The sequence below is a fragment of the Colossoma macropomum genome, unplaced genomic scaffold (assembly GCF_904425465.1).
Source record: "Colossoma macropomum unplaced genomic scaffold, Colossoma_macropomum, whole genome shotgun sequence".
Lineage (NCBI taxonomy): Eukaryota > Metazoa > Chordata > Actinopteri > Characiformes > Serrasalmidae > Colossoma > Colossoma macropomum.
Window position 1 is genome coordinate 12,841,744 of NW_023494792.1, and position 18,986 is coordinate 12,860,729.

General features: G+C 37.3%; 1 protein-coding gene across 1 annotated transcript; it reads left to right on the plus strand.

Annotated features, from left to right (window-relative positions):
- The first annotated feature begins 12,493 nt into the window (after positions 1 to 12,493).
- LOC118811297 (hematopoietic SH2 domain-containing protein homolog) lies at positions 12,494 to 17,758 on the plus strand. The gene is made up of 8 exons (XM_036575451.1): positions 12,494 to 12,651; positions 13,082 to 13,218; positions 13,950 to 14,116; positions 14,623 to 14,712; positions 14,936 to 15,101; positions 15,531 to 15,695; positions 16,284 to 16,988; positions 17,465 to 17,758. The coding sequence occupies exons 1-8, from the start codon at positions 12,510 to 12,512 to the stop codon at positions 17,507 to 17,509; spliced, it is 1,617 nt and encodes a 538-aa protein (XP_036431344.1). The 5' UTR covers positions 12,494 to 12,509; the 3' UTR covers positions 17,510 to 17,758.
- Positions 17,759 to 18,986: the final 1,228 nt, after the last annotated feature.

An 18,986-nucleotide genomic window follows, 5' to 3' on the forward strand; every position in this document is an offset into this window, starting at 1 on the left:
TAAAACCGGCCTATGTTGTGTTTTGGATGCTGGTATGCTGGTCAACTAGCATGTTCATTCTGGGTGACTAGCTAAACCAGCACCAAACCAGCGTAAACCAGCATGAGCCAAATCTGGGCCACATCCATTATTTCTTCTCATTTTACAGTATATGGGCTAGATCTGGGCTGAGGACCCAGCCATATTGATTTTGGTTAAATAAATAAAAATAGTAAATAAATGAAGGACAAAAAGGCTTGTCTGCAGTCTTTGTGTGTCTTATATCTTCAAGGACATATGCAGCTTGTCATTCCACAGACTGCATGCCTTGAGTCAAAGAGTACTCTGTTTTTCACATTTATAAATACATTTTTCACAATATTTCTGCACAAATTGTAAACCATGTTTATGTTAAGTTTATGTTAACATCTAGTTAGCCAACAGAACATAAATTGCTTATAGTTCATTGAACTCACTGTTTAGGAATATCATAAACCTAACTGACACCCACAATTTTAGGAAAAGGTCAGTTCAAGTCTTGCTGGCCTGGCATGCTTGTACTTGTTTGCTGTTTTATTTTCTTATAGGATGTACTGGACTGTGTGGTCAATGCTTATATCCCTGTGCAAATAGATTCTGATATTTTTGTTCCACAGAACTCTGAACATGCTTCTTATCATATTTCAAATTAAAGTTGTGTTCAGGACAGTCCATCCACCTGGATACATATAACTAAAGATAACAGAACTAACCTATTGTTTCGACAATCAAGGTAACACACAAACATGATATTCTTTAACTAGATGGGTGGCCCTTTTTTAAATTAATTTTTAAACTGTTAAAATGGCCTTATCTTTACTGACCCAAACTGTATCATACAATTATGATTTTTCAGAATTTAGCATCAATCTTAGACCAAATAACAGCTCCTCATTTCGAAAGCATGGCTTCTTCAGAGAATGCTTCTGCTTTTTCTTGCTTCATCGCCCCAGGTGGTGATGGGACGCACCCAAGACAGAAGACTCTAACTAGAAAGGAGGATAACAAGACAGACAACACCCAATATCTGTGATTGTGTTGTCTGCCCTGATGATTAGAGGCTGGCTTTAGTCTGGAGTGTATACAAAAATGTACATCTGTATTTTCAAAGTATCTCTCAGTGCTGGCCACACAGAGTAAATATCAGGTCACACAGAGTAAATATCATAAAATAAACTAGAACTAGAAACTCAAGTTCTCATGGTTTCCGTTTGACTCATTTCTCTCTAAACACCCTAGTACTTGGTGACATGATATCACTTAGTTGTCATAGTTGTCGTTCACCAAAGTATTACTAAAGACAGAGGAAAACAATCTTTTTACCTTCTGGTGGTCAAAAGTCCTCACAGTCAACTTTAGCAGGTCATGCTTCAGGCAGCTCTGCTCTAAAGTTGTCTTTTCTTTGAGCAGCTCCCACAAGATGGCAGTAGAGCGTTTCTCATGAGGTAGAGAGAGAACAAGAACATTTCAGTTAAAGAAGGTGAAGTTTATTTTCTGACCTGGTCTTCATTGCTCCACTTTTACTAATACTTGCTCTGTTAGAAGAAGACATATATTTGAAGAAACATATTCATGGCGCTTAGTGGCATATAGTAATAATAATAAAACAGTGAAAACTATATTTTTAAAATGTAACTTAAATTTGATATTGACCTCTGTTCATCCATCCATCCATCCATCATCTAAACCGCTTATCCTTCTGGGTTGCGGTGGGGTACTGCATGTCTTTGGACTGTGGGAGGAAACCGGAGTACCCGGAGGAAACCCACGCAGACACGGGGAGAACATGCAAACTCCACACAGAAATGACCCAGGTCACCCGGCCAGGAATCGAACCCAGAAAAGTCTTTGAAATTTTAACATGAATTTTTAAATTTCTTAGTATTTGGTGCAGTGTGTCCTTTTTTAGCTTTAATGACAGTGTGCACTCGAGCTGCATGAAACTCACAAGCTTGTGCAAAAGAATCTGATGAGCAGAGAGTCTTAACACCAGCTTCAGTGACTCAGAAAAAATCTAAACTTGTTGTACAAAGGTCTTAACATGGTCAATGTCACAATTTTGCTTACATTTGAATAGTAACCAAGAATCAGAATCTTGAACATTCCTTCTTCATTTCACTAGTTATACCTTTAGAACAGTTTTTTTTAATTTTTCAAAATTTTAGCATTTGTTTTTTTATTTTCAGATTTAAATTAAAAACATCTCAGATTTTCTGACTTTTGGACTCCACTGTGCAAAGAAGAGAAACAGAAACTTAATCACACTAACACTTGTTATTTCACATATGCCACTCTTTTGTACTCTCTTGTGTTTACTGTTTGATTACTCCTACTCCAGTCATAGTGGAGAGAAAAACATCCCCAGACACAAACACTGCTCTACATTAAGGTAGTTTTGTGTACAAATACTGCATGAAAGTACTCTTATTATAGAATATGAATCTCTACATTTGTTACCTCACATATTTAGAGCATAAAAATACAACAAGGAGCCACAATGACTTTGAAAAATGCTACCAAGTCAGAGTTAGTTTAGGTTACAGGTGAGCTAAACTACAGCTAAGGAAATGAATTACATGGAGATCGAAACAAGCAAAGTAAATCACTTTAACTGCTGATGAACTGGTTGAAACCAAATTTGATGTTTAAGACTTTTGTACAGTAAGCTGACAGAATGCAGCATATGAAAATACTGCAAATGGGAATCTGTACTTAGAAAGTGATTTGTTGATTTTATCACATATTTACATTTGCTTACTAATGTCATTTAAAGTTAAATGGGAATTCTACCACTTTTTTACAATTTCTGTACAGTTCAGTGGATGAGATATACAGAGTTTAGAATGGTTTGGTGTGAAATGGTTCATTGTAGAGAGACCTGCCCACTCTTTACAGATTTTTTTACAGTGGTGGTCGCCAGGGGTCACAATATAAACAGAAATGTAGCCATTGAAGATAATATCCAAAAATACATGTGAAACTTTGTGTTCTGAGTTTTTGTATGTAATGCTTATAATTGTCATTTCTTTTGAGTGGGTGGGAACTATTTAGCTTTACAACACCTTTCATGTATTTCTCCACCAGGAATGAATTAAAAATCTATTTTAAGTTTAAACCTTTTTAGAACGATGATAAAACAATATCTTGGGTGTAGAAATCAACCATTTTGTGTAATAGCTTTCTGTGAGGGAGCTTTTAGAGGCATGAAACTCTTCAGGTGTCTGGTTACCATCACCACCACTGTGAACAACTCTGAATAAGTAGGTTTCTCTAGCATTGAACATTTAATGTCAAACCACTCTGAATGACTTTTTTACATGTTTATGATTTAATAGTGCAGGATTTTTTTTTAAAAAAAGGTGGAAATTTCTTTTTAATGTCTGAACAAAATTTACAGTAAAAAAATATGTAATTTTGCCAATTTTAGGGCTTTTGTCATCAAATGGAGCTCACATTTCTAAGATTTTTTTTCCAAAACAAAGCATATTCAAAAATGCTGGCGGGCAAAAAGATAATATGCTTATGCTTTTTAATGAGGAAAAGGGAGTTTTTTGAGAATGAGACGAGAACTCAGGAAACTTAGGAAGCTGAAGATGCGAGAATGGAGCTGCCGCTTCTTCATTTTTTTTGGGTGTGATGGCATCCTCAGTACCTACAGACAGAGACAGAAGGATATCAGAGGATATCAGTTCAAAGCAATGGGAGAATTTAGGCTACCTTAAATACAGAACATTATGAAATCTCAAAAGGAATTGAATCACTCACCATCAGGGCAGGCAGAAATCTCCAGGTCTTGGTTATTCTCCATCAAGTTCTCAGAGGCCTCAGTCACCTGAAAATCACATCACAGTTAAAATTACATTAAGAGAAGAGTCCAACATAAAAGACTAAGCTTTATATTAAGAGGAAATAGAGAATCAATTCAGTCTGTTTACCTGAACAGCAGGAATGGAGCTCAACAAATCAGGGGAATCTTCCAGGGGGGATTCAGCACACTTCACCAGGTACGTAGAGGGTCTTTTTACATGGCCGTACCTTCGATAGTTCTGGTAGCTGGTGAAGATCTCAGAGCACTCAAGGCAGGAGATCCATCACATTCTCGGATCAGGTCCTCGAATTCTGATGGTCTTAGTTCACTGAGGACGGTGCTGCAAGACCAGGTGCTTTTGGACTCACTGGCTCTAGAGTGCTGATCTGAGTCCTCCTGAACCTCAGACAACTCTAACTCTTGTGATGTTTCTTCAGCAGTGTATGCAGTATCTGGGGAAGAAGAGGCCTCAAAACATCCCAAAGCATGGTTAACAAACGCCATCAGGATGGTGTCAGCAATGTAATTGATGGTCCACTGATTGACACAAGATGCTCCCTTCATCAAGTGCTTGTTCAAAAGGCTTTTGTATGCCTCATTGGCAATATAAGAAATGGCTTCATTCTCATCAGAGAAGAGCTGCCCGCCAAGGACCTGGTGGGTAATTTTTATCTGGGACAGGGTCTCTAATTCCTCCATCAGACGTTCCACCAGACACTTATAGAGAAAAATCACAGAGACCTCAACATTAAATGAAGTCTCCAGACGCTTGACGAGCTCCTCGGCTGTTTTCTTGATGAGTGAGGGAGGCACAGTAAAGACCTTAGAGTCTTTAGGATCCCGGCTTACTTCCTTGACCACTGCTGATGACCTGGACTGACGATTCACAGCAGATGACACCTCCTCGACTTCGGCCTGACCCTCCTCACATTCTTGCTCCGGTGTGACCAGAACCTCCTTAATTCCATTCAGTTCTGGAGTTTCATTTTCCAACCTTTGATTGGAGGTAGGACACCATAAGACTGACCATGTGCAGTCACATCCAGAACCTAAACAGAATATAAGATATAAAAATATATGAGAATTCACCACAAATGCATTCATAATGAGTCTGTTTATACATATACACAACATATTTATATTATGACAAGCCAAATATATATATAGAATATATGATATATAAACACTGAACATTGACATATATGAAATGAACTTTGACATATATGCAATGAATATTGATATACATACAGTGAGCGTTAATATATATGTAATAATCATTGATATATATTTAATGAAAATCACTGCATATCCATAAATGGGCATTAACAAACTCCAGGCAGAGCTTAAAGGGATGGGTTTCTGATAGTCAGGGTCAGATGAGGCTATAATTTCTGTTTGAAAAATGCTATTTGCTACTTTTTAGCTAAAAATGCTATTTGTTTGAAAATTCTATTGAGATCAAGGGAAAACAATGCTACTTGAAAAGCAACTGAAAACTGAGGTAGGTCTCTCCTAGCCCTACTCTTTCTTCTGATGGTTACCAAACACAAACACACTCCAACTAACCCCAAGCTGAGCACAAAATAACACAATAAACACATACACACACTGTAACTGAAGAACAACAACATAACAACATTAAATAACAATGTAATCAGTCTGTTTAGCAGGTGGGGGAGGGCCAAGGCTACAACACAAGCACAACCCCAAAAGTCCCTTTCTTTCTGAACACAGCATGCGCTCACACACATAAGATAAAGTATATCCACATACCTGACAGGTCTTTTCTTGCTCCTGTTTGAGGCTAAGAGGTGGTAGCTTGCTGAAGCCACTGTCCTCAGCAGCTTTGTGCTCCCTCTTCTTGGTGGGACCATGGGTGCCCTTGCCACCTCTATCCTTTCGCTTTCCACTCTAAAGGCAGATCAATCATGAGATAAGCACGTTTTCCACAACATACACATCATTCTGCTTTCTGTTGGTCAGACGTCAGCCACTGAAGTCTGTCATCATCAAGTCATCGTCATTTTTGTGGTAGTAATTCCAGTGCTTTCCATTACTGTAGCTCAATCATCAACATGGCTCATTCTCTCTCAATGGCCTGTATTATCAAACTTCTTAGAGTAATAATACTGATCTGGCATCAGTTTATGCTTTTTATATTACACCAAATAAAATTCCATTACCTGATGAGACCTGATCTTGGATCAGTGCTCTGCCTCTGAGATAAATGTGGGCCAAGGTGTTTTACTGTAGCAAATTATACAGCATTTTATGCCGTTTCATCCTTCAGTTTGTTGCAGTTGCAAACAAATATGATAAACAGCATGCAGCCCCTTGATGTACACATTACTTGTAATAACACAACTAGTAATGATCATTCGAATAGAAGAGTACGTAATGTCCGTTAGTCAAATACAAAAGCATTTCGCCTTCATTTGTTTTCATTGATGGCTGCTGGTCATTCCGAATTCAGAATCCAGCTCGTGATGACGCAGAGAACGTTCGAAAGCGCGAGGATTCGAAATAGAGTCGTAAGGTTCGACTGTCTCGTTTGCTTCTACGTCACCAGTTGGAACGATTCAGTGTGATTATCACTGCTGATAATACTATTGATGAGAAGTTTGAGACTGTCCAACTTTGAAAAAAGGGTAATAACAAATCTATTCTGTTCCAGTCCAGATATACACATTGATGGGAAAAGATCTTCTTACTTACTAAAGCTACTTACTTACTTACAAGTTTTGTATTCCCAACAAGACCAGAGAGATACGTTCCAAAATTCATCCCTTTAATTCTCTTTTGTCAGAATTTACAGACACAGATGACTTGTGCACGTTTTGTAAGAAAGAAAGTGAATCAATCTTATTTTATGATTGTAGTTGTGTTTCTGGTTTCACTTAAGTATTTTTTTTTCCCTGTAAATCAGACTTACAGCTTTACTATAAAAGACACATTTTGTTACTACACAAACTCTAATACTGCTCTTGAATATGCTGTTGATTTTTGTTATCTGGAAAACATTACATTTGTAAAAACAAAATTTAAAATTCAAGTCCAAAAATGTTACTTGTGTTATTTAAGATTACTTTGATTACTCATTTAGTGTAACAGTGATGTGTGTTTTAATTGTTGCGTTGATAATTAGATAATTAAATTAATAAATCGTCATACCCATAGGTTCCATAGGTTTAGGTTCTGTTAGGAACTTTGGACTTACTTTTATAGCTGTGTGTTCCGCTTCCATTTTCATGTCTTCACATCAGATCATCACAAACGCGAATGAAGAAATTTCAGTCAGTTTTCATTTTTATAGCCGGGATACGTCACAGTGTCGTTATTGCCGATGCCGTCTTAGTCGCCTGAATGTGTCACTATGGCAACGCTTGTAGCTGTCAGACTACATGACCGTTATTAAGTTTGTGGTTTAAGTGAATAATTGATCTGCTTGTTTCAGCCTCATGTAAACTTATCGGACACCGCTTGAACGTAAAACGTTGAGGATGCTGATCAGCAAGCTTAGTACAGGCTAATCACTATCAGTAATAAAAAACTTTCATCAAAGTCATCTTTCCACTGAAACACATTTTTGTTAGTTTCGTTAGTTGTTACAAATAGTGTCATAATATTTTTGTTTCGTTTTGTTTTTGTTTTTTTTATTAGATTTGGAATGAATTAGGTGCATATCAATATATACATAGGTGTCATGTAGTTTTGCTTCCAAATTACTTTGTAAATTACTTTGTAAATAATTTGTGTGCTATAAACAAGCTATTCATCATTTATGATTAGGAATATATATATACATATATATATATAATATTTTTTTTTGGAGCAGTTATGCAATTATTTCCACAGGCTTTGTGCCCGTGATCCACTGACCACTGACTCTACATACAGTAACTGTTGTAAATATGAACATTTGCGCCCTCTAGTGAAAGATCAGGGGAGCAGATTAGTTCTCGTTTAAAAAACGCAGATCTGACAAAAAGGCCTCATTCTCTCACACTAAGATCACATGCACTTTTTAAATCTGTCAGTAGTGACCAGCATAGACCAGCTTGCCTGGTCACTGGCAAAACCAGCATATGTGCTGTTTTCGATGCTGGTATGCTGGTCAGCAGCAATGAAAGCTTATGTGCTGATCACCAGCAAAACCGGAATATACTGTGACCAACTGACCAGCTAAACCAGCACCAGACCAGCATGGAATTCATAATTTATAATACGGGAAGTCAAAATACAAATTTTGCTACATGAATGTTAACACTTGAATATTGAGGTTTAGTAGACTTAGTTTTATGCAACATCATTTATTGAACAGGAATATAGCTTGTAACATATACAGTATTGTGTTTTGATTGCTAAACAACCTCATGATTCAGAACCCAGTGACAGGGAAAATATACAAAGGGCACTGCTAGAGAAAACTGGCCTAGACTCAGAGCTCCTAATATGGGCAAGTAAGACAGCATCAGCAGTCTGTAGTGGTTTTGGACTGTCTCAGCTTTACAAGGTAGGTAACTAGACAATGTAACTTTTTCTTAGTCTGTGGATTTTATAGGAATATGTAGTTAAATTCAATATTTACAATAAAACATTTTGTTGTCATGTGTTCTCTTTTTAAAAAATAACAGCTAGTTATTAGGTTCTCGAACAAGGAATGGGGCAGTGTAAAAGGACTGATGTAATCGCCACCATTAGGGGGAGCAATAGAACCACAGAATATCTTAATCTTTTCTGCCTCAGCCAAGATGACTGAAATGATGACTAAAAATGGATATCAGCTTCGTAAGCATTCTTTTCATTCTTTTCAAATTTGGTGGTGAATTACAGCTTAGACTCACCTCATATTTCTATATTTACATTTAGAGAAGTTCAAGGGTGTGCTAGGGAGAAAAGAAAATCAGACCTATCTATAATTTCCATTGTATTGTGAAACAGAAATTAAATTATTTTCTGTTGCAAGTCTGATAGCGTACCCATAACTGATGTTATGCAATCTGAATAAATGTTTGATTAGACTGTTGTGGTAGAAGTTGCTCCTGAATTTAAGAAAATTAGCATGATTATGGAGAACTGAATGGCTATCTTTTTGAAGAATGTCATACATACAGTGCCCTCCACAAATATTGGCACACCTGGTAAACATGAGATCTTCTGATCTTTCCTTCAAAATATTAACAAAAATCAAACTTTAATTTGTACAATGCCTGAAATAAAATAAATGTTGTTCTCAAATTTATGTGCACCTGTTGGCACCCTTCATTCAAGACTCTGTGCAGCCTCCCTTTGCAAAAGTAACAGCTCTAAGTGTTTTCCTATAGTGCTTAATGAAACGGGAGAACATATGGCAAAGCACCTGAGACAGTTCCTCAATACAGAACCTTTCCAGACCTTTCAGTTAGATTCCGAAGTCCATGTTTTTGGACTCTCCTCTTCAGTTCATCCACAGGTTTTCTGCGAGTTTTGATTCATTGTCCTGCTGGAAGATCCAACCATGGCCTAGTTTAAGCTTCCTGGTTGAGGCAGTCAAGTGATTTAATATCTGCTGGTCCTTGATGGAGTCCATGATACCATGGTTCTGAACAAGTTGTCCAGTGGTCTCATCCGGCCATAAAACACGGTCCCACTGAAAGTTCCAGTAACGTTTAGCAAACTGTAGGAGCTTGAGTTTGTTCGTCATTGACAACAACAGCAGCTTTCTTCTGGCAACCCTCCAAACAACTTGTGGTTATGTAGGTGGTGTCTGATTATAGTTTGGGAGACGTTTTGACTTCAAGACCTAACTAATGTCTGCAATTCTCCAGCAATGATCCTTGGAGACTCTTTTGCCACTTGAACCATCCTCCTCACTTTGTGTGGGGTCAGCATAGACATACATCCTTTTCCCGGCAGATTCTTAACATCTCCAGTTGTTTTAAACTCCTTAATTATTTGGTTTTTTTTTGTAGCCAATTCCTGATTTGTGCAGCTCAGCAACACTTTCTGGCACATCTTTGCTGTATTTTCTGGTCTTTCTCATAGTGATGGATGACTGAGGGAATTTGGCATCATATTTATTCCCCAATAAAATAGGAGGTCATAGCTGACCATTTAAGTTTTTCTGAACACTCAGGTGAACTTTAAAACATAAAATATAAATGGGAACATATTTCAGGTAGATTTCTCTTACAAGAATTTCTAGGGATATCTACAATTGTGGCATATGTAAATTTGAGAAAAACATTGATTTTACGGTAAGATTTTGATTTGTTCTTTCAATATTTTTAAGAATTTCAAAGAAAGGTTAGATTTGTGTTAATATATTAAATGAAAGACCAAAAGGATGAGCAATAAAGCCTGTTTTGCTCATGTTTACCAGGAGTGCCAAAATTTGTGGAGGGCACTGTGTTTGCAAAGTGTTTTCACCTCTTAGTATTAGTGAGAATGGTGTGTATGGATTCATGTGTATACTGATTCAGTAGACTGATGATGGAATAGAAATTGACAAAAAAGAGTCTAAGACTTTGTCAGAGGTGATCAGTTAAACCGTTTGTTTCCAGCCTGCTTCAAGCTTTAACGTCAATCTCTGGTTGCTATAGCTGTTGCAGCAGCTGTTTATTTGAGAAATGGGACGGTTAGGAGGGAAACACTTTGGTTTCCTGTACCACAGCAGTCTCTGTGCAAACCTAATGAAAGTGACATCTGTTTGAAGCTGCTGACGCAATTGAAATCAAACTTTTTTTATGAAGAAATATTTCAGCAAGATATGCATCAAATATGTTCTCAGATAAATATAGCAACCAGCACAGGTATTTTTGCACTGACACTTTATTTCTAAGAAATATGGAAATAAAGCAAGTACATTTGCATTGATAAAGCAATATTTTTAATGATGTCAGTGTTTAGCATGAATGTGCATATGTGCAATATTTTACTATTATTTTCCCCTCTTCATTCTGTCACCTTTTGTTGCAGGATTATTTGCATCCATTTGTCTCAAGTATGATTCTCTCTCACGCAGGGCCACTGACACAAAACAACATTGCCTTGACATTCTCTCCAGTCCCTTCTGACATGTGACCTTTCAAAAATGTCAAGCTGTTTAGATCTCCCCCTACGTCAGGCCTATCTCACAAGCAAGACTCTCAGCAGTTAACACCTCCTGTCTGTCACTAATCTTTGGCATGTCAAGTATAGAAATTAAGCAGTACTGACTTCGTTTGCAGTCATTTTGATGTCACCCACTGTAAATCTGATCAGATTCACTGTAATTTAAATATAAAACATTTTTAAAAGAGTCTGTTTTAAGTCATTCTGAAAATCATCAATTTGTTCCTTCTGAAAATGACAAACATATCACTAAGATCATACTGTACTGGTAATATTATGAAAGCAGAAATGCTTGTTATAACTCATTGTGGGCAGCAAGACAGTGTTTGGTTAGGGGTTGGGTAAAATATTACTGTAATTGAGTATGCTGGTTCTTTTTGCCCTTCAAATAATGCCCATGAACAACCAAATAGGCAACACTGATGAAGATCAGTCCTCCACAGTAAAACCGAATGGCATGTACACAACCTGTGGCACCCCATGTTAGTCATATACAGTCCTTCTGTACTTCACAGATTAATCCTGTTTAGAATATGTTTAGACAACACGTTGATTTGGTCCAATGAGAACCAAGGATTTCATGCAATGATTAGTAATTATGACTCATCAAAGAAATAAACAACAACATCAAAATCCCCAGTAGGCCTAACCGTAGTAGACTGGAATAAAATGTACTGTAATCCCACACTGGTGGTCTAATTTGTGGGAACTGAGGTGTGTCTTGGGGCTGTAAGGCTTTGGGGTGAAACCTGTGACACATTGGCTCTGAAGAGGTTGTTGTCCCACTCATGGAGGGAAAAGGTAGGTCAGGCTGTCACAAAGCAGCAGTAAATACAGATTAACCATGATGTGTGAAAGCTACATTACAGTAATGAAACTGATATTCTAACAGTGAGTCCACGTTGGAATTTCAGCAGTGGAATTCACTGGAGGGAAAGTAGATCTTTCTTGAAAAAGATGAGATGGACTTATTTATGTGGTGAAAATGAATTCTTGTAGCCAGATTTATTGCAACAAACCATTGGATTAACTCTGTAAAATAACAAGCTTATTACATCCTAATGCTTATTATTCAGTAACTATATGGACTACAGGGCAAACTGACTCTTCATAAGCATGGTAAATGAGCATATAGTCTAGTGATTACAGTGTTGTAGCATTGTTTTCATTAAAAAAGCCTTTGTGGCTGTACCAACTTTCTAGCCAGAGTGTTTTAATGATTTCTAATCGAGGCTTTAGGCATGAATGGTATTACTGTAAATTACAGACACTTATTCTCACATCCAGTTTGTCTTCCCACAGGTACATTATCCACTGCTGCCAGCAGTCGCACTGTGATTGCGCACACAGAGACCACATCTCTTTCCTCTGCCTGCTTGGTTCCATTTCTCTTCAGGAAATTCTAAGCTGGTGAAAACCCTCAGATCTCTCTGTGAGGGTGTGTGTGTGTGTGTGTGTGTGCGCGTGTATGTGTGTGTGCTTTTTTTCCTCTCCGCTTGCAGTCTCATTCACCCAGACATGAGCTGTTCACTTTACCCCTTGCACAACACGTTTAAATTTTCCGGGCCCCATGGAACAGTATGTAATGTAAATGTCAGCAACGTATATCAGTCCTGTAACTGTGTGTACACCCTCAGAACGCCTTTTCTTTCCTCTGAAGCAACTGAAGAGAACCTCTGATTACAGCAACATGAGACTCAAATCATATCACATGCAGCAACGTTCAACAACAGGTATGTCTCCTCTGGTCCAATGAGTTGCTTTCAAGAATTTCAAGTTTTTTTAGACTATTTTTCAAATGAGCATTTGATTTTGGATGTTACCAGATAAATATACACAACTTTTTTTCTATATCAATGCTTTTTAGTGTTGCAGTACATTAAACAGAATATGCATGAATGCTCATTTTTGATGGTCATAATGGTATAAATATATATAATTATACATTTATGATCATTTGTTTTTCATTTTTACAATTACATAGGCCTACATGTTTTACAAATCTTTCATATATATATATATATATATATATATATATATATATATATATATATATATATACTCATTTATATATCAGGCCTGAATGTATCAGTGTGTCAGTGAAAATCCAACTTTTGATATGTATAACTGTGGACTTAAAAGATTTATTTTATTTGAACTCAGAAAATCTATGGCACAATCCGCAGTGCCTTGGACAGTGTAGCTTCAAGTCTCAGCTAAGCTGCCTCACTAGACGACGCTCAATGGAACAGAAGAGGTCCAAGCACAGGTTCCATTCCTGCCTGATGTTTTGCCTGAAGGTAAATATTTTGTGCATTCACAAGTCCAAAAGATTTTAGAAATGTTTGGCTGATGTTTGACTCAGTGTATTTTAACCACGTACACTGGAAGGTTATGAGGGTCCATGCTTCCGTTCCTTGCTCTGTTAACATACCTTCTATATTAGTTTCATTATAGTTGTCAAATAATTTATAGCAGTTACTGGATAATAGGACTTATGATTAATAACTGAACAACTGAACTAAAGTTTACAGTTTCAGGGTTCAGGGCCTAAATCAGAAATAAATATGTATTACATGTCATCACATTTGTATGTATTTTTCCTCACCTGCCAGGGTTGAAGTGTTAGCATTTTAATGGTGATACGTGCTTATCTTACAATGATTTTTGAGTTATGGAGCTTTCTGGGAAAAGTCATTGCAGTAACTGTTATCATAACCCTAACCAGAAGACTAGAGAAACAGCAATTGACTATTCTCAATGCTGAATTTACATAGGGCTGCACTCTCTTACTTCTCTGGGTGGGAGCATGGGCAGCGATAGTAAAATGTAACCGCATTACCTTAACCAGCTTGGACAAGATAAACAAGAACAATGACTGTGTTGAGCTGGCCAAGGGCACTTTATGACGCCAGGTGGAAAATAGGCAAATTAGGGCGACAGAGTGGATCCACTCTGGTGCAGGTGTAATGCTCAAGGCAGGTTAAGCACAGAGTCTGAGCTAAAGCCTCTTCTCTCTGGCTGTGCCCAGGAGCGCGTGAGGATGGAGCAGAGACGGCCTGCAGCCGACAGCCAGCTGGACAGCACGGAGAGCAAGCTGAGGGAACTGGCCCTCAAATGGTTCACTGAGACACAAGCTCCACTCATCCTCCACGAAGGAAACTTCCCTGCCTGGTTCCAGGGCTTCATCAGCAGAAAGTAAGAATCACATAGAGAGAGAGGAAAGTGAAATTAAAAACAGATGTTGGAATATTTATATTGGTTCAGACAAAAGATTAGAATTACTGGCTGCTGAATGTAAGATGAAGTTATGTCAGCATCTGATAACTATTGTTTACAGATATTTTATACATTAGCTGTTTATGTTTAGGATACATTTTGTCTCCGAAGTGCTTGCTATTGTAGTTACGAGTCATTTCATGTCTAAGTAACAGCTTAAACCAAATTTATCCTGATGTTCAACCAGCTTCAGCAACATATTTGTATTTCATGAATCTGCTATGAAAAATGCAACTCTGTCGACCATACAGTAAAAACATTTATGATGAAATTCAAATCACTTGAATTAGAATTTGATTTTTTTTTTTCCAGTTCAGCCACATTGTAATACATTTTTGGTCCTTGGCTAAAGGCAGGGCAGCTGAATATGTGGTTTAAAAATATGCTACCAGAAGATGAATTTTTCATTGGTCTGTATTGCACAGGGATGCAGAAGATCATCTGAGAGATAAAGAAGTGGGCTGTTTCCTCATTCGCCTTAGTGACAAAGCCACTGGATATATTCTCTCATATAGGTGAGTTTAAACTGATTTCCCCATCTCACATTTACCTGCACTTTAGATTGGAAAACATCAAATAAAGACACTGCACTTCAGCTGTTTCCTCTTGGTAATTACTGTGACACATTCTCTGCACGATTTGCATGTCCCTCATGCAAAAGAGGAAATTGATGTGATGTCCTAAGTTCAAATGAAATCTTAGAACCTTCAGGAGGAAAAAATTTTCATATTATTTCAGAGGACGCGACCGGTGTCGGCACTTTGTCATCAACCAGAATAAGGAGGGGCAGTTTATCGTGACGGGGGACACCGAGATGCACGATACACTTACCAGCCTGATCGAGTATTACAAGAGCAGACCCATTGAGCCATTTGGGGAATATCTGACAATGTCTTGCTTCGAGGTACGGCACACTCACCACACCTTTTACCCAAGATATTTATAGACCGTTTTTTGATCCCTAGGCTTATTATTCTGATATTATTCTCATAATACTTATTACTATAGATAATTACTTCATGTGGTAACAGCCAAATGATCTTTTTTCAACTTAAATAAATACTTTGAATGAAACTTTATTACTTGTTACCACATGAAGTAATTTTTGAGCTAACAAACCATTTTTTACAGTGTACTATGAAACTAATAAGAGTGATAAGAGTAAAGAATTTACGTGCAGTTTGACATACAGGTCTTAAGGGTTTAAGAGCACAATTATAGAGCTGCTTTTGTAGTTTGTGTCATTTATTATGTTCTACAGGTGTAAGTGTATAACATGCTGTACATTTGAAAGTTGTTTGTCACTGAGTTATGTTGTCTGTTTCTTCTGTAGTCATCAACGAGTGATCTGTATGATGTAGTGCAGTTCGAGCCGAAGGGTAAGCCAGGGGTGAATGTCAAGGCAGCAAGGAGCATGTGGGACCAGCGCACTGAACAGCCAGCCAGTCAGCCTCAACAGCCTCCAACAGTGCCATCCAGGAGCAACAGAACCACACAAGTATGTTACATAATATTACACAAAGACTAGTAGTCCTTATATGAATTCAAGTGAAAAAATAACAGAAAAAAAAGAAAAAGTTTTTGACTTGGTTCAAATGTGTACGTCACTTCCATGTGAATAAAATATATTATATAAACATGATTATTGTGATCATAATGTTGATCTGATGTATTTTATTCATGTGGAAATAATGTACACATTTGAGCCAAATCGATTTAATACATTACCTTTTTTCACTGTACTTAAGTATAGTTTAAAAACAATTTGAATATCAAAAACAAATGTATTGTCTCGGTTACATCAAAAGCTCGTTGTTTTTGTTTGTTTGTGCTTTACACTATTTGCAAAAAAACAGCTGCTCTTTATGCTGTATAAACCTTTCATGATGAATGGACCAATAGAAATGGTCCAAAATTATTTGGTATAAAATCTTCTTAATTTACGGTGCACTAAAAATAAGAATGTTTTTTCTTCTAAAGTTAAACTGTTTCTGAGATACAAGGTTTTGTTACGACAGTGATGACACTGCTAGCATAGCTGCTATTTTTATAGTTTTATCTAAATGTTCATAATTGCTCTGCACAGGCGGTCCCTCCAGTTCCAAAAAGAACCACAGCACACAAGATGAGCTCATTGGAGGAGAAGAACAGCTCTGAGGGAAAAGTTCTGTATGCACAGCTGGAACAGCTAAAGCCCAAGGACAGGGAGACTGAGCCTAGAACTCCATGGGTGAACGACAGAGGTGCACCCCGAACGTCTGGCCCGCAGAGGGTCCGAGCCCAGAGAAGCCCTGCTCCGGGGCCAGGCACTATATACTCAGAACTCAACCTGTCGGACTGCAGGAGCAGATCACTCCCCCTCCTGGACGACAACACAAAGGAAGACAGTTCATACAAATTAAACACACCCTCCCCTAGCCCACCTCAGCTGTCCCCTAACCTTCAGAAAGATCATACCAGGAGGCCCCCTGTCCACGCAACGCCATGCCAGAGCCACAGTCTTGATAAGCTATATGATAACTCTTTCTATCAGTTGGCCGGCCAACCTGCCAACCCCAGAGACACCAAGCAGGCCGTGTCCATGACGAAAGAGCAGGACCACAATGTTACATATGCTGAAGTGCCTCGTGAACACATGGCAAAACGTTTCCACACGGAAGAGAATACATATGAGCAGATTCCTGAACCACGACACACACCCAATCTTAAAGGTTCCTCTGCACACGGGAACACCTATGAGACGCTAGAGGACTGCAAACCGAAGCCCAGTGAGTCAACATGGGGCATTAAGGTGAGTGAGTGACTGATACTAATGTAATGTTGATACTAATTTAATGCTGTATTTATGGGAGTTGTAAACTGAACTGTGTATTACTATAGCTATGACTACACCCAAAGCTCTTTTAACTGTTTAGTAAAATCTGAAGACATTTTGTTAAATATTAAATGAAATAAATAAATAAATAAGATTTTCAAGTATATAAGATGTTGTATACTATCACTTCTGATTCATATTAGCATAGTAGAGAACTGTAAAAAGTCATGTATTGAATTTACTTGATTGTATACATTACTTCCATATGAATAATCAACACAGTTATTTCCAGAAATAACCAAACAGAAAACCAAAATTGTGTAGATGTAATATATGTTATTTTGGGGTACACATTTGAATGAAGTACATCATGTTTTTCAGCGCACATTTACAGGACAGGTGAATAATCATTACCCTAAACTGTGTAATAACTTACTTGTTCCTTTCTGCAGGGCGACAAATGGAAATGGTTGCTCCCGGAACACTGGAAAAAATGACCTAATCCTCACTTTCTAAACCAGCTGTTACAGAAAAAACACACAAAATATGAGTTACACTAACAGTGACTAACAGTCAGTCCGTTTATACACTTTATTTATGTCATGCCTATTTCTGATATATTACAATGAAATCTGTATGTCTTCATCTGAAGAAATTTGTTCTTAATTGTGTAGAATTATTTTAATGTGTATGTTTCTTCATGAATATTTATTAACTTAAAAATAAAACTCTATTGTATAGAAAAACTTGTCTGTGTTCTTGAAAAATCTATCGACAAGTTAATCTAGTCTCTGCATTGCAAAACATCCAACTTGTGTTTGTTGGTCTATGTAGCATTTTTGTTATCTGAACAAATTATTTTAAATATAGTGGGTTAAAATGCAACATACTACGGAGACATAAAATACTAAAAATAGATAAAATGTCCAAGTTTTCCAATTTCATTAAATAAAGTTTTGAATGATTTGAGGCTGACCTCAAATTTTGAGTTAACTCAACATCAGATAGTAAATTAACAAAACTATGTGTCTTAAATTCTGTTATGTAAACTTATTATATAATGTTTAATGAATTTGACATTTTAAGTCAGCTATGTAAATTACTTTATAAAGTTAAAACAACTTTTTTTTTTTACAGTGTATTAGAGGCACAAAAGAGATATTAAGCCAGGGGGTCACCAGTCCCCCCAGGGCTGGTGTAACTGCAGGTTTTAATTCCAACTGACAAGAAGCACACCTGATTCCACTGGTTTAAACAGTTGGTCTCAGTCTTCAAACAACTGATTAGTTATATAAGGTGTGCAGCTGCTTTATTGGAATGAAATCCTTTTTAGGTAAGACTGGTACCCCCCGTCTAAGCATTTGTCCCAACATCTAGAGATTGTGAGTTCAAGCCCTGGTGGTGCCACAGCCATCCATAACTTTGAGCCCAAGAGGTAAATAAGTAAGAAAATTAAATAATATATTAGATATTGTTTACCTAACTGAGATGCACCCTAGTGTCCTCATAATTTACAGTGCGTTGGTTCACTGTCTTGACAGTATTTTGTTTGTTTTTAACTATTCATTCACCCATGGCTTTGATAAAAGAGACACACATCCATTAAGTGCATTGTTTCATTTAGACCCTTGCCTTCACCCGCTGATGCTCAAGAGGCATTGTGTAATTAGATATGATAATTCCATAACTACATACACGAAAAAGGTGACACACTGAATTACTTGATGTGAGTGTGTACATTTTCACACAAATAAAACACATCGATGCCATTAAACCTTTCAAGTTGCTTACTTTTAATAAAAATCATGTTAATGGCATATTATATATTTTATTCATGGGGATATGATGGACATGTTTAAATCATGTAAATTCAACATAGTGCTTCTTTCAGCGTACACAGGGCTAGTGAAGATGGAGGAAAAAGTGCATTTCTGGTACAGTTAAACTTCTTTTCAGTTTTTTCTTTTTCATGAC

What these genes read in the sequence shown, in the direction of transcription:
- LOC118811297 (XM_036575451.1), top strand. Translation starts at nt 12,510, where the DNA reads ATGTCAGCAACGTATATCAGTCCTGTAACTGTGTGTACACCCTCAGAA. An exon ending in GCAGCAACGTTCAACAACAG is followed by an intron (nt 12,652 to 13,081) that starts GTATGTCTCCTC and finishes ATTTGAACTCAG; the next exon opens with AAAATCTATGGCACAATCCG. An exon ending in TGACAATGTCTTGCTTCGAG is followed by an intron (nt 15,102 to 15,530) that starts GTACGGCACACT and finishes TTTCTTCTGTAG; the next exon opens with TCATCAACGAGTGATCTGTA.